Here is a 15,514-nt window from a genome sequence, read left to right as displayed (position 1 = left end):
TGGGTATTCCAGCATGACAATGACCCAAAACACACGGCCAAGGCCACAAAGGAGTGGCTCAAGAAGAAGCACATTAAGGTCCTGGAGTGGCCTAGCCAGTCTCCAGACCTTAATCCCATAGAAAATCTGTGGAGGGAGCTGAAGGTTCGAGTTGCCAAACGTTAGCCTCGAAACCTTAATGACTTGGAGAAGATCTGCAAAAGGAGTGGGACAAATCCCTCCTGAGATGTGTGCAAACCTGGTGGCCAACTACAAGAAACGTCTGACCTCTGTGATTGCCAACAAGGGTTTTGCCACCAAGTACTAAGTCATATTTTGCAAAGGGGTCAAATACTTATTTCCCTCATTTAAATGCAAATCATTTTATCACATTTTTGACATGCGTTTTTCTTGATTTTTTTGTTGTTATTCTGTCTCTCACTGTTCAAATAAACCTACCATTAAAATTATAGACTGATCATTTCTTTGTAAGTGGGCAAACGTACAAAATCAGCAGGCGATCAAATACTTTTTTCCCCCACTGTAATTTGAGGCTGTTCTGATGGCAAAAGGGGGTGCAACTCAATATTAGGATGGTGTTCTTAATGTTTTGTACACTCTGAATATATTTTTTGTTTTTTGGGAGTGGAGGCAACAATTTAACAGCGGTGGTACGCCACTACTAAATGAATATAGGAGAAACACTGACTGCGCAGATCAGATACAGTCAGTGTGTATCTCTGGTTGTGAGATTCACAGAAATATTCAACACAATTATTTATATGTGTTATAAGTACATTAGCACTGATGACCTGAAAAACAGGGGGAGTGAATAGGGCACCATCAGCATGCTCTAAATGACCTACTGCCAAAATCACCTTAAAGTAACTGGCAGCAAACCAAGTCATTAAGAGACAGACACAAAGCACTCTGGGAACTGATTTGTAATAGAAGAGAATAGAGTATGCTTTGCTAGAGGTTGAAATTATTTGGGTAGACAGTCGGAGCATGGGTGAACTATCTTGTCATAGACAGCTCAAGTTTAGCTCACAAAGGTTATTTAAGGTCTATTCAATCAAACCCACAAATTCGGTTTCTGAAATTTTGATTCAAAGAAGTGTAATTCTCCAATTATGCAAATATACAGTACCAGTCAAAAGTTTGGACACAACTACTGATTCAAGGGTTTTTCATTATTTTTTTCTTTTTTCTACATTGTAGAATAATAGTGAAGACATCAAATCTATGAAATAACACATATGGAACCACCAAAAAAGTGGTAAACAAATACAAATATATTTAAAATTCTTCAAAGTAGCCAACCTTTGCCTTGATGACAGCTTTGCACACTTTTGGCATTCTCTCAACCAGCTTCACCTGGAACGCTTTTCCAACAGTCTTGAAGGAGTTCCCACATATGCTGAGGACTTCTTGGCTGCTTTTCCTTCACTCTGTGGTCCAATTCATCCCAAACCATCTCAATTGGGTTAATTAAGGTCAGGTGGTTTAAAAGGCCAGGTCATCTGATGCAGCACTCCATCACTCTCATTCTTGGTCAAATAGCCCTTACACAGCCTGGAGGTGTGTTGGGTCATTGTCCTGTTGACAAATGAAATGATAGTCCCACTAAGCCTAAACCATATGGGATGGCGTATCACTGCAGAATGCTGTGGTAGCCATGCTGGTTAGCTGTGCCTTGAATTCTAAATAAATCACAGACAGTGTAACCAGCAAAGCACCCCCACACCATCACACCTCCTCCTCCATGTTTCACGGTGGGAACCATACATGCAGAGATCATCCGTTCACCTACTCTGAGTCTCACAAAGACACGGCGGTTGGAAACAAAAATCTCAAATTTGGACTCATCAGACCAAAGGACAGATATCCACCGGTCTAATGTCCATTGCTCGTGCTTCTTGGCCCAAGCAAGTCTCTTCTTCTTATTGGTGTCCTTTAGTAGTGGTTTCTTTGCAGCAATTTGACCATGAAGGCCTGATTCACGCAGTCTCCTCTTAACAGTTGATGTTGAGATGTGTCTGTTACTTTTACAGTTAACTCTAATGAACTTATCCTCTGCAGCAGAGGTAACTCTGAGTCTTCCTTTCCTGTGGCGGTCCTCATGAGAGCCAGTTTCATCATAGCGCTTCATGGTTTTTGCGGCTACACTTGAAGATTCTTAAATTATTTTTATGTTCCACATTTACTGACCTTCAAGTCTTAAAGAAATGATGGACTGTGGTTTCTCTTCGCTTATTTCAGCTGTTCTTGCCATAATATGGACTTGGTCTTTTACCAAATAGGGCTATCTTCTATATACCACCTCTATCTTGTCACAGCACAACTGATTGTCTCAAATGCATTCCACAGATTAACGTTTTACAAGGCACACCTGTTAATTGAAATGCATTCCAGGTGACTACCTCATGAAGCTGGTTGAGAGAATGCCGAGTATGCAAAGCTTAACACTTTTTTAGTTACTACTTGATTCTATATGTGTTATTTCATAGTTGATGTCTTAACTATTATTCTACAATGTAGAAAATAGTAAAAATAAAGAAAAACCCTTGAATGAGTAGGTGTGTCCAAACTGTTGACTGGTACTGTACGTCTATTGATCTCTCATTTCCACCCAATTATAGACATTTAGTCAGTTGATTTGAACACTTAATAAAAATAATTATGAAGGATATACTCTGCATAATTAATAATATGCATTGTGATGGGAAAAACCCTGCCTCTTGTTTTCCTTTCAATGTGAACTTCAAAGCAAAAAGCATCAACCAAGAGTGGCTGTTGAAGAGTTCTCCTAAAACAAAGTAATAATCTGCATTTGAAAGGAAGAAATAATGGATTTCCAATCAGGCATTGTTCAATAGAGCACGCTCCAACGGTAAGTGCTCCAACGTAATTATGGTTGCATTACATTAGGTGGTTCCTCATACCCAATATTGGGGGTTGTTGTCACTGATGTATTCAATTCCATCTAAATCCAAATATTGTGTTAACGATGAATATTAAAGGCAGAGCCCAGTCACAGGTTAATGTGGAAGCGGGGGTCAATGACTGTTTAAGGTTAGAATACATAACAGGAAGATCACAATTCATACGTTTATGACAGGATAGGCTGCACATTATTAACAACAGTGGCTTTATAGAACATGTCTTGGTAGTAACAGCTCCTGACGTAAAGTCATTAACAAGAAGTAGATTCAAGTGCCATTTTATCAAGAGCAAATGGAACAACTGATCTGGCTCATTGTATTTTCAAACTGATTAAATATTGCACTGCATAAGAACATAGATAAACTTTCATCAGGAATGTACATTTTAAATATGGTTTCTGATCACAAGAAGTGACATGGACTCCTCCACTGCAGGTTTACCAGACTAGGGGCTTGACTGGCTCAGTTGTCTCTGTGAATAACACACAGAGACTCTGACAGACATGAGTCCTGTCATGTGGGTTTTCTTCAACTCTCCTCCAACAGTATAATCATGGGTGATGTGAGCAACAGAATTCAACCAAAATACCATAGCCTTTACAGAAGTAAAAAAAACTAAAACAGACTAAGTAACTACAAAACCAGACTGCAGAGCAGTAATATATTTCAAGATGAATCATCTAATGTAGGCCTGCTACGTGTAGGGTTGTCTTGACCTGCTTGAGCCCACTTGAATTGTATTTCAAGGTTTTTAGCTGAATTCTGGTGAGCGGTAATAAATGAAACGTAAGATGACAAAGTAATTATATTCCATGCGTTTCATTAATGTGACCCAATGTCACCTTGTTCTCGGACAGAAACAAAAACACAGAGCAGAGCAGAGCCATAATGAGATGTTTGGCCACAGGCCTTTAAAGGAGCAATGATGCTGTCACTCTGCCGTCATGACAACTGCCCCTGTGGCACTGAATCACTGACACCCTCAATCCTGTATGTTTCGTAGAGGGCAAGGAGGAACTAGTTGATCTGAGCATTTACCTTACCAAGTCTATTCTCTACACCAGTGGATTGAGTTCTGATGGGTTTTTGGAATAGCCAGTACTTTTATGCAGTATATCATATGGTCTCCTCTACCTTCTTGCCCTTTGTGCTGTTGTCTGTGCCCAATAACATTTGTACCATGTTTTGCATTGCTACCATGTTGTGTTGCTGCCTTGCTATGTTGTCACTCTTTATGTAGTGTTGTCTCTCTTGTCGTGATGTGTGTTTTGTCCTATATTTATATATTTTTAATCCCAGTCCCCGTCCCCGCAGGAGGCCTTTTGGTAGGTCATCATTGTAAATAAGAATTTGTTCTTAACTGACTTGCCTAGTTAAATAAAGGTTAAAAAAATGACAAATAAACAAACCAACTTATAAATGTGGTGGCATTTCAATAAAAAGGGAAATGTAATGTGTTGTCTGGCTGTGAATTTTGTTGTTGACATCTATGAGCAGAACGTTCCCTGCTGTGTGTGATTGTAACGTATACACAGGGAGTCAGGAAGCAGGTGCAGAAGGTGTTTAATAATAAGAAACATAAGATAATACAAACCAGGAGAAGCGTACTGGGGGCCCCTCAGGGTAGCGTGCTCAGTCCCCTCCTGTACTCTCTGTTCACTCATGACTGCACGGCCAGGCACGACTCCAACACCATCATTGAGTTTGCCAATGACAACAGTGGTAGGCCTGATCACCGACAACGACGAGACAGCCTATATAGGGAGGTCAAAGACCTGGCCGTGTGGTGCCAGGACAACAACCTCTCCCTCAACGTGATCAAGACAATGGAGATGATTGTGGATTACAGGAAAAGGAGGACCGAGCACACCCCCATTCTCATTGACGTGGCTGTAGTGGGGCAGGTTGAGAGCTTCAAGTTCCTTAGTGTCCACTTCTCCAACAAACTAACATGGTCCAAGCACACCAAGACAGTCGTGAAGAGGGCACAACAAAACCTATTCCTCCTCAGGAGACTGAAAAGATTTGGCATGGGTCCTCAGATCCTCAAAAGGTTCTACAGCTGCACCATCGAGAGCATCCTGACTGGTTGCATCACTGCCTGTTATGGCAAATTCTCGGCCTCCCACCACAAGGCACTACAGAGGGTAGTGCGTAAGGCCCAGTACATCACTGGGGCCAAGCTTCCTGCCATCCAGGAACTCTATATCAGGCAGTGTCAGAGGAAGGCCCTAAAAACTGTCAAAGACTCCAGCCACCCCAGTCATAGACTGTTCTCTCTGCTACCGTATGGCAAGTGGTACCGGAGCACCAAGTCTAGGTCCAAAAGGCTTTGAATTGCCCCCTCTTTTACGCCGCTGCTACTATTTGCAGTCACTTTAATAACTCTACCTACATGTACATATTACCTCGACTAACCGGTGCCCCCGCGCATTGACTCTGTACCGGTACCCCCTTTACATAGTCTCACTATTGTTATTTTACTGCTGCTCTTTAATTATTTGTTCCTTTTATTTCTTATTTGTATCTTTTAAACTGCATTGTTGGTTAAGTAAGCATTTCACTGTAAGGTCTACACCTGTTGTATTCTGCGCATGTGACCAATACAATTTGATTTGAACGTAATACTGCCTGAAGACTGAGGCTACTGAGGGCTAAATAAAGAGGAAGTAATCAAGGTCAATTATGAACTCCAGGAGTGCATAATGATGGGGAGCAGGTGTGCGAAATTATGGTTGCCAGGTGTGCGTAATGTGGGTTGCCAGGACTGGTGGTTAGTAGACCGGCGACGTCGAGCGCCGGAGAGAGGGAACGGGAGTAGGCGTGACAGTGATGATGTCATATTCCTGAGTCTCTTGGCTGCTTCCTAGTGGGTTGTGTCGCAGTTGTATCAAACACTCCAGGATGAAGTTTCCCCTCGGTACAGAGCTAGAATCAGCTTTCTCTCCCCCAATCCTAACTCTAACCATTTGTCCCAAAAGATACTAAACTGACGAAAGATCAGCATGTAGGGGCAACTTCACCCTATAACATATCAAACAATTGAGGTGACTATGTCAAATAGCAGAAAGTGCTGAATCATATTCCAACTGAAACCCTGACCGTCAATGCATGCAAATCGGCTGATCTTCATTCCTCTTCTGGCAATATATTAAAAGTTACAACCCAATAAATAATTCAAACAAAGGTATAATAGCCTGTTCAGAGAAACATTGAATATTTATCCAATTTGAAATTATAATCAAGGTATTTGACGTAAAAGGGTTCTTTACAGCAGAGTATTCAGGCAGCTAATTGCGCTGCTCATTAGTATGCACCTAGTCCAGCCTCAGACAACGAGAGAACCATGGTTCTGTACATTTTACAGCAGGCCATTTCAATCTTCTCTCACTCAGATTCCTAGCTATGGATCGATTCTGAATACAGAAACAAAGTATAAAAACTGTCCCTTTTATATTCAAATGAGAAGTAAGCCTATATGGGGAAATTGGATTTCTCAGAAATGAAATTGTTTTGGATTATCTTGGTGTATTAATATTCAGGCTATGAAGATCAGTTGGCTAGGCCCATTCTTCACTTCACAGCACAAAAGGCAGGTAGAGTAGAACACTCAGTCCACAAAGGAACTGCACTAAAATGATGTTCTCTGTTCAGACTGACTTGCATTTCCATTCCAGTTTCAATGTTCAAACAATTCCCCTTAAGCACGTTAAGGGATATCCTCCTTGTTAATTTACATATGAAAAGGCGCTGACGGATCACTAGAATTAGATGCCGATTTTGGACATTAGAAAAGGTCCCAAGAACGTTGATATGCCTTCCTCTGCCAGACAGACAGACAGAGGCAATCATAATTCAAATTAGGATACATTGAACGTTACAGAGAAGAGAGAACTTTGCTCAACAATTTTAAGTATTTCAGCTCTTACCAAAATTCAATGGCCACATCCTCACAGAACAAGGGGAACCTTCACGGAGTGCACAAAACATTAGGAACACCTTAATATTGATTTGCACCCACTTTTGCCCCCAGAACAGCCACAATTTGTTGGGCATGGTATCTATAAGGTGTCAAAAGCGTTCCACAAGGATGCTGGCCCATGTTGACTCCAATGCTTCCCATAGTTGTGTCAAGTTGGCTGGATGTCCATTGGGTAGTGGACCATTCTTGATACACACTGGAAACTATTGAGTGTGAAAAACCCAGCAGCGTTGCAGGTCGTGACACGCTCAAACCGGTGCGCCTGTCACCTATTACAATACCCCATCAAAGGCACTTTTTGTCTTGCCCATTCACCCTCTGAATGACACACATACACAATCCATGTCTCAATTGTCTCAAGGATTAAAAATCCTTCTTTAACATGTCTCCTCCCCTTCATCTATAATGATTGAAGTGGATTTAACAAGTGACATCAATAAGGGATCATAACTTTAACCAGGATTCACCTGGTCAGTCTAGGTCACGGAAAAAGCAGGTGTTCATAATGTTTTGTACACTAAGTGTATATACTATAACACCAAATGGCAATATCCTATAACCAATCATCATATCCAAGTGAGAGGGTCAGTATCTGATTATTTAACTTGATTCTTTAAACAGAACAGTATAAGAACCTTTATACACTTTGCAAGAAATTGAAATGATTCAAATTTCTCAATAATTTATTTATTTCCCAAATAAACATTTGCATTTGTTGTTATGTAAGCCATTTAAAATACTCACGGAGAATCCAACATATTCAGTCACCTAACACTCAAAATAATTTAGCGAAATAACAATATTTCCCCCCCAAGACAAAAATACTGCCAGTTCAAGCTCCAGGAGTTTATCTTCGGAGCTCATCTTTGACTAATATTACTTCTGGAGATTCAGTCATTTTTGGAAGTCATTTTGTCACCACACTCCTTGTGGTGTCTACAAAGTGCCAGTAATCAAAGATGCAAGCAGGTTCCCTTCAGTGAATCATCATGTAAACTTCCTGTTTTACAGTCTTCCAATTCACTCAGACATGTAAACCCCTGATGTAGCTGTCCCAGAAACCCACTACGTCTGCTGGATGGGGAGGGGACTGCTTGTGCTGAGTGGCTGAGCTAAATGTCCAGGGCCGGTGGGACGGTAAGTTGTGGATGTGAAGGGTTTAGGATGGATTGGGGAGCAAGCTGGGCAGTCTTTCTTTCTTTCTTTCCCTCCCTCCCTCCCTTCTGTTCAACATGAATGGTTCAATAAAGAGCTTTTAAAATGGCAGAGGCATTGAAGACTAGACTAGATGGCCATGACAGTGAGTGTATCAGCATACCCAGGCAGAGATACTTCTACTTGGCTGCAACGTCCCCATCCGGCCTCATGCTGAAGGGCTCCAGGCGTTCGCACTCCGGCAGCAGGTTGTTGAGCCTCTCCATCAGGGGGACGGTCTGGTCAATGCCCATCTGGATACGTCTCAGGATCATGGACATCTCGTTCACCTTCTGGATCTGCTCAGCGTACTTAGCATAGCGCTTCTGACGCTGCTGCATGATGCTGAACAACGTCTCCACAGACAGGTCCATCTGGGAGGGAGGGAGAGAAAGTGTGAGATCATTCTAACAACTTCACATTGTCTATATTTCAACAGACTAGCGTGGCTTCTTCCCCTCCCTTATTAATGCACATATGAAAACCAAAGACAAATGAAAGAAGATGGAGGCCTATTGGGGAAGCTGCTTTCACCGGACTCCGGTCTGTCAGACTAGTGCAGATGAAGGAAAGGAGAGGTGCCTGCATGCACAGACAGGGGAGGTGATTTTAACCTCTTTGATCCTCTTGACCAGGGCGTTCTGGTCGAAGGCCACGGCCTCGGCACACTGGTGCAGGTGGTCCTGGTAGCGGATGCAGAGCTGCAGCACCTGGGCAGAGTCCAGCCTTTCTAGACACAAACTGCTGGGGGACATCTGGCCGCTCAGCACACCTAGAGACATGGACAGACTGACCCTCAAAGCATAATCTATGATCACTCTTTCTGTCGACTTCATGGTCATAAAGGAATGTCTAGGCCTATCCATAATTGTACACATTCTCATATGGAACATTATTACAATACTGTAGAGATAGAGGACATGTCTAGAGCTTGATGAGAGGCCCTTAGCTTACCTTTCAACAAGGGCTGAAAAGTTGGGATTTCCTGAAGCTTGATGACATCAGGGTCATTTTGGATGTTGCGCAATGACTGTGTACCCTGAGCCACCACCACAATGTCGTCCATTTTAGCCTTCTGCTTCGCTGGAGAGGGCACCACTGCAACAACAAAGCATTTCAATACATTTTCCCATCTATTAGTAATTGTTTTTGTGTTGAAAGATAGCTAACCGCTAGAGAGGCTCCAAAGAAAATGACATGAGACTATGGGCCCTGGTCAGCAATAGTGCACTATATAGGGAATCATTTGAAACATCCTGCAAATATGAAACAAGGCACTTTTAACCAATGTTCCCTCAAAAAATGTTCAGCACTGAGCACATTTCAGGTCTGCTGAACGCAAATTGAACACTGTGAAAATTCTGTGCAACTTCCAACGCATGTTTACTGTGAACACTGAAGCTGTACACTTTAAATTACAGTTATAACAGTGGCCAAGTAGGCTACTGTGCCAATTTGATCATAATGTAGGCTTACCAGAGAGGACTACCATCAAAAACAATTGCAAAAACATAACATTTTAACATGGAAATAGTTGTTCTATCATTCAAATCAAATGTTATTAGTCACATGCACCGAATACAACAGGTGTAGTAGACCTTACAGTGAAATGCTTACATACGAGCCCCTAACCAACGATGCAGTTAAAAAAGTATGGATAAGAATAAGAAATAAAAGTAATTAAAGAGCAGCAGTAAAATAACAATAGCGAGACTATACACAGGGGGGTACCGGTACAGAGTCAATGTGCAGGGGCACCAGTTAGTTGAGGTAATATGTACATGTAGGTAGTGTTATTAAAGTGACTATGCATAGATGATAACAACAGAGAGTAGCAGCGGTGTAAAAGAGGGGGGGCAATGCAAATAGTCTGGGTAGCAATTTGCTTAGGTGTTCAGGAGTCTTATGGTCTTGGGGTAGAAGCTGTTTAGAAGCATCGTGGACCTAGACCTGGCGCTTCGGTACCGCTTGCCGTGCGGTAGCAGAAAGAACAGTTTTTAGGGCCTTCCTCTAACACTGCCTGATATAGAGTTCCTGGATGGCCCCAGTAATGTATTGCCAAGCAGTTGCCATACCAGGCAGTGATGCAACCAGTCAGGATGCTCTCGATGGTGCAGCTGTAGAACCTTTTGAGGATCTGAGGACCCATTCAGCCTACAGTAGCAACCAATGTGTGGTGTTTAATGTAGGCCTACATTCCATAGCACTTTTGGAGAAAAAAACAAACATACAGGGCTTGACATTAACCTGTTTATCCACTTGGTCTTCAGACAAGGAGGTGACTAAAAGTGTTTGACGCAAGAAACAACTTTACAAAATAAAATGCATTATTATTCCCATACCATTATTACTGAGAGTCTGACAAATTATGCTACACTCTGCCTAACTTCTACTTAGCTTATTATAGCCGGGCTCAAAATACAACACTGCCTCTAAGACAAAGACATGTAGCTCTAGCTTTGATCTCAAAACAAGCGCATCTACTCACAACTAGGGCTGTTGTGGTGTCCGTATTACCGCCACACCGGCGGTCACGAGACAGTCCACATGACAGTTTAGTAACGGTAACTAGGCTTCTCCAAGCTCTGATGCTGCTGCTGATCATTAGTAGCCTACTAAACTTGCTAACTGCCTGGTACTCAGCACTAGCACTCAGTAGCCTAGTGGTTAAAGCATTGGGCTAGTAACTGAAAGGTTGCTGGATCAAGTCCCCGAATTGACAAGGTAAAAAAACAGTTGCCTGCCCCTGAGCAAGGCAGTTAACCCACTGTTGCCCGGGCGCCGATGACGTGGATGTCGATTAAGGCAGCCCTCCACACCGCTCTGATTCAGAGGGTTTGGGTTAAATGCGGAAGACACATTTCAGTTGAATGCATTCAGTTGTACAACTGACTAGGTATCCCCCTTTCCCTATACAACTGACTAGGTATCCCCCTTTCCCTATACAACTGACTAGGTATCCCCCTTTCCCTATACAACTGACTAGGTACCCCCCCTTTCCCTATACAACTGACTAGGTACCCCCCTTTCCCTATACAACTGACTAGGTATCCCCCTTTCCCTATACAACTGACTAGGTATCCCCCTTTCCCTATACAACTGACTAGGTATCCCCCTTTCCCTATACAACTGACTAGGTATCCCCCTTTCCCTATACAACTGACTAGGTATCCCCCTTTCCCTATACAACTGACTAGGTATCCCCCTTTCCCTATACAACTGACTAGGTATCCCCCTTTCCCTATACAACTGACTAGGTATCCCCCTTTCCCTGTACAACTGACTAGGTATCCCCTTTCCCTATACAACTGACTAGGTATCACCCTTTCCCTATACAACTGACTAGGTATCACCCTTTCCCACTCTTATTGTCCCTTTAAATCACTCTGACATAAAATGATAAAAAGACAATTTATTATCACTTGTGAATGACACCCAGCATAAGAAACAATGCCTTTTTGTTTGCAACTTTTTCGAATCATAGTCGCACACCTCCTGTGGCCTAGCCCATAGGCCTATATTTGTTAATAAAGTTTGTATCACAACTAAAGTGGCCAAGCACATTAATCCGGGTGTATAAGGAGCACGTGAGCTTCAAGTTTGGGGAAGATCATTTTCACCCTAAAAATGCACCTTTATAATAAAAGCATTAAATGCACAATTGTTTTTGCGGTCTCTTTTTAAGTGGTGTTTTCCTGCTGATGGAACATTCGCACTTATAGCCTACTATCATGTGTGCATTGCTTTGCTTATAATGTGAATAAATAGCCTGATAGTTTATCAACATTTTAAGTTAAACGTTCTGATCTGTTGCGTCAGCCACATTGCATTTATTTTTTAATGCTAGTGGTTGTATTAATTTGGGATCTATCGCATCCCACAACTGTCCCAGACTATGTTTGGAATATTTATTTCTCACACAGAATAGGTCAACTTTTGTACTATGGGGGATAGTAGATTGACATAGGCTAATGCTTTTGCTGTTCGTTAAGCCTACTCATCTTGTTGGCTGACGAAAAGTAAATGTGGACAGTTCTTCCAATATCTTCAATATGCACCTCGGAATTGGATAAGGATGAGCGCAGTTGCGTCCCTGATGTGTCTGTCTTCACTTGTAGCCTGTGAGAAAGACCTGATCACGTGATGGAGAGTCATGTGAGTGAGAGAAGCTTCGGATTGCGCAGCACACTCAGGGAGAAGGGCACAACGCAGCACACAGGGCCGCAAAAAGCATGGATTTTTTAGGGTGCATTACGGCCACAAAGGGTATGCCGCTGTGAAATTCGAGCCATTATCAAGTACTTGTCAAATTATGAATGAGAGACTATTGAAGTGTGTACAGCCTGCGCAAAAAACAAAGCAGAGCTCATGCCTTTCAAGCAACTTTTTTCAAATCATTAGTCGCATCATGCAGCCTTACAATGTATTAAATCAAAACATATAGCCCAACGTTTGTAGAACAACTAAAGTTAAATTAGTAATTAAGCATATAGAAGAAGCTATTTCTTTGTTAACAGCTCAACACAGAATAGAACACAGATGTGCACACTCAAATCAGTTGGAGAAAATATTTATATTTTATCCAGCATTGTTCAGTTGTATTATTCATACTATAAAATAATGCCACAGAATTATAAGCAAATCAATTCTGCTAAATGAACTAGTGTAGCCCACATTCACTTGGTCATCAGGACCTAACATAAGGACAACTCAGAATATGCTATTCTTTTCTTCCGAAATAGACTACATTTTCTTCATACCGTGCTTCTTTAGACCTGTCTAAAATACATCATGGATTTATTGTGAAGGTATAGACTATATTACATGGATTATTCGACTTTTTAAAATGGCTTGTAGGCTGTGTGTGGAAGCCAGGAGATGCTAAATGTATTTATGTTAATTAACGGTCAATTACCATGAGAATGACAGTTATTTGCTTGACAATCACCGGCTGACGAAATTGTGACTGCCACAGCCCTACTCACAACCACAGCTGTAAACACAATCCAGTTCAAAGTGAATGGCACAGATCCATATATTGTAATTGTCTATTTGCATATAGGCCTACTGCAGCTCTGATTGGTTATGCCACACCGGTCTGTGTAGAGTACAGGCTGAGTTGTGGGCGCAATAGAATCCTTCTCTGATGTGTCTGCCTACAACAAAATATCTTGCATAGTTCGTTTTGTTTCAGTATGTTGCATTGAAAGTGGCTAATATCAGGTTGATTCGATCACAATTCCCACAATAAAAGGAAACATTGACATTGTTAACAGGGAAAACTCTAGAAAGTTGAGTGAAGTTCAATCTTGTGCTTCTCTCAGTGGGCTGATATTCCTGCATGCGCTCATCTTAGAGGGAAAAAATGAGTACACATTTGAGTTCAGGGAATAATATAGCATTAAAACTTTGTGCGTCAACAGCTACGTCTCCTTCCTCCCAAAGTATGCACTTGTTCACCTCCTTTCACTGACTTGAAAGGAAATTACTGGTATTAGGAATATGGTTTTGAGTTGTGGAAAGTAGAGAACGTGTACACTTCAGGAGAAATAACATTACTGGGACGCACACACAGACAACCAGGGGTGTAAAGTACTCAAGTAAAAACACTTGAAAATAACGTTACTACTTAAGTAGTTTTTTAGCAATTACATTTACTTTTGATTCTTAAGTATATTTAAAGTCAAATACTTTAACTTTTACTCAGGTAGTATTTTACTGGGTTACTTCCACTTGAGTCATTTTCTATTACGGTATCTTTACTTTTACTCAAATATGACAATTGGGTACTTTTCCCACCCCTGCAGACAACCTGCCGGTCCTCCCTTCTTACCCGAGGAACTGTAGTCGGAGTGTTTGTGCTCAGAATCACCACTATGCTCGGCCCCCATGGTGTCAGTCACGTTATGGCTTCAATTCACCACCTCAGGAGACCTACATCCAAACATAGATAAGTTAGTTTTCAAACGAACGTCAGCTGTACCACGCAGACATTCGACTGAAAAACAAGCCACGTTAGCTAAGTTGCTGTTAGCTAGCTTAGCACATCTCTTACCTTCGTTATGTTTATCTTGTTCTGTTAGACCACGCCTGTTTTGATTTCTATTATATTTTTACCATCACGATGGTTTCATGATGTAGCAAACTATATTTAATTCAAGTAAATATGTTAACAAACTGAAAGATATCGAACTAGCTAGCTACTTCCGTAAACACACAACCACCCCTTTTCCTCTTCCTTTTCCTCTTCTTCTTCTTCTATGCTATCATGGCGGTCAGCAAACAATCGTTTAAGTGCATGCTGCCATCTACTGTGCTGGAATGTACGATCAATCATGATCTGCCCAATTCTGTACTACCATGAAAATAAAATAAAAAATAAATCCCCACTAACTTCTACCACACCCTCCTCTCCCCCAAAACCCCTCCCCAGCCCCATTAAACTTGATTGTTCAGCATGTCAACAACCATTTCAACAGTAACTGACCACTAATATCACATTTGCCGTCTCCACAATAACCTTCAACCTGCCATTTCTGCTTTCCAAAACCCAAGTCGTATTGATAACCTCCTAAAAGCTATTAAATCAACTTTATTCATTATCAAAGTGTCCTTTGACACCACATATTCATGAGCACAAGATTTCCGAACAGGCCTCCAAACCATGCCAGGACCAGCAGAAACACAAGCCCCGACATTAGGTCAACTTAGTACAGGAGCAGCCATGGAAGCTCCATCATTCCACACTGTAATCCCACCAATCTGTTTTACCGCCTCTGCATACGATACACCATGACTTATTCTATACCTTTGAGCCTCTCTAGCCTCTCTCTGCACCAGGCACCCACCAAATTCTGCACTATGTTCCCCCCACAATTACAAAACTTAACCTTCACATTGCTCCCACATTCACCGTAATCATGTTCCCCTCCACACTTGGCACATCTATTCCTTCCTTTACATTGAACAGGTACATTCTTGTGGGAGGCTGCTATAGACCACCAAGTGCTAACAGTCAGTATCTGGATAACATGTGTGAAATGCTTGATAATGTATGTGATATAAACAGAGGTATTTTTTTCTGGGTGATTTAAATATTAACTGGCTTTCATCAAGCTGCCCACTCAAGAAAAAGCTTCACATTTTAGCCAGTCCCTGCAACCTGGTTCAGCTTATCAGTCAACCTACCAGGGTAGTTATAAACAGCACAGGAATGAAATCATCAACATGTATTAATCACATCTTTATTAATGCTGCAGAAATGTGCTTGAAAGCAGTATCCAGATCCATCGAATGTAGTGTTCACAATAAAGTAGCCATATCTAGGAAAACCAAAGTTCCAAAGGCTGGGCCTAATATAGTGTATAAGAGGTCACACAATAAGTTTTGTAGTGATTCCTATGTTATTGATGTA

At 41.7% G+C, this 15,514-nt stretch overlaps 1 protein-coding gene across 1 annotated transcript; it reads right to left on the bottom strand.

Annotated features, from left to right (window-relative positions):
* Positions 1 to 7,571: 7,571 nt before the first annotated feature.
* Positions 7,572 to 14,352, bottom strand: borcs5 (BLOC-1 related complex subunit 5). Its single transcript, XM_029759243.1, has 5 exons — positions 14,156 to 14,352; positions 13,934 to 14,034; positions 9,055 to 9,198; positions 8,715 to 8,872; positions 7,572 to 8,474 (listed from the first exon to the last, which is right to left on the bottom strand). The coding sequence occupies exons 2-5, from the start codon at positions 13,989 to 13,991 to the stop codon at positions 8,241 to 8,243; spliced, it is 594 nt and encodes a 197-aa protein (XP_029615103.1). The 5' UTR covers positions 13,992 to 14,034; positions 14,156 to 14,352; the 3' UTR covers positions 7,572 to 8,240.
* Positions 14,353 to 15,514: the final 1,162 nt, after the last annotated feature.

Source organism: Salmo trutta, chromosome 7 (genome assembly GCF_901001165.1).
Source record: "Salmo trutta chromosome 7, fSalTru1.1, whole genome shotgun sequence".
NCBI lineage: Eukaryota > Metazoa > Chordata > Actinopteri > Salmoniformes > Salmonidae > Salmo > Salmo trutta.
The sequence above is the reverse complement of the archived record's forward strand: the minus strand, read 5'-3'. Positions and strand labels throughout refer to the sequence as shown.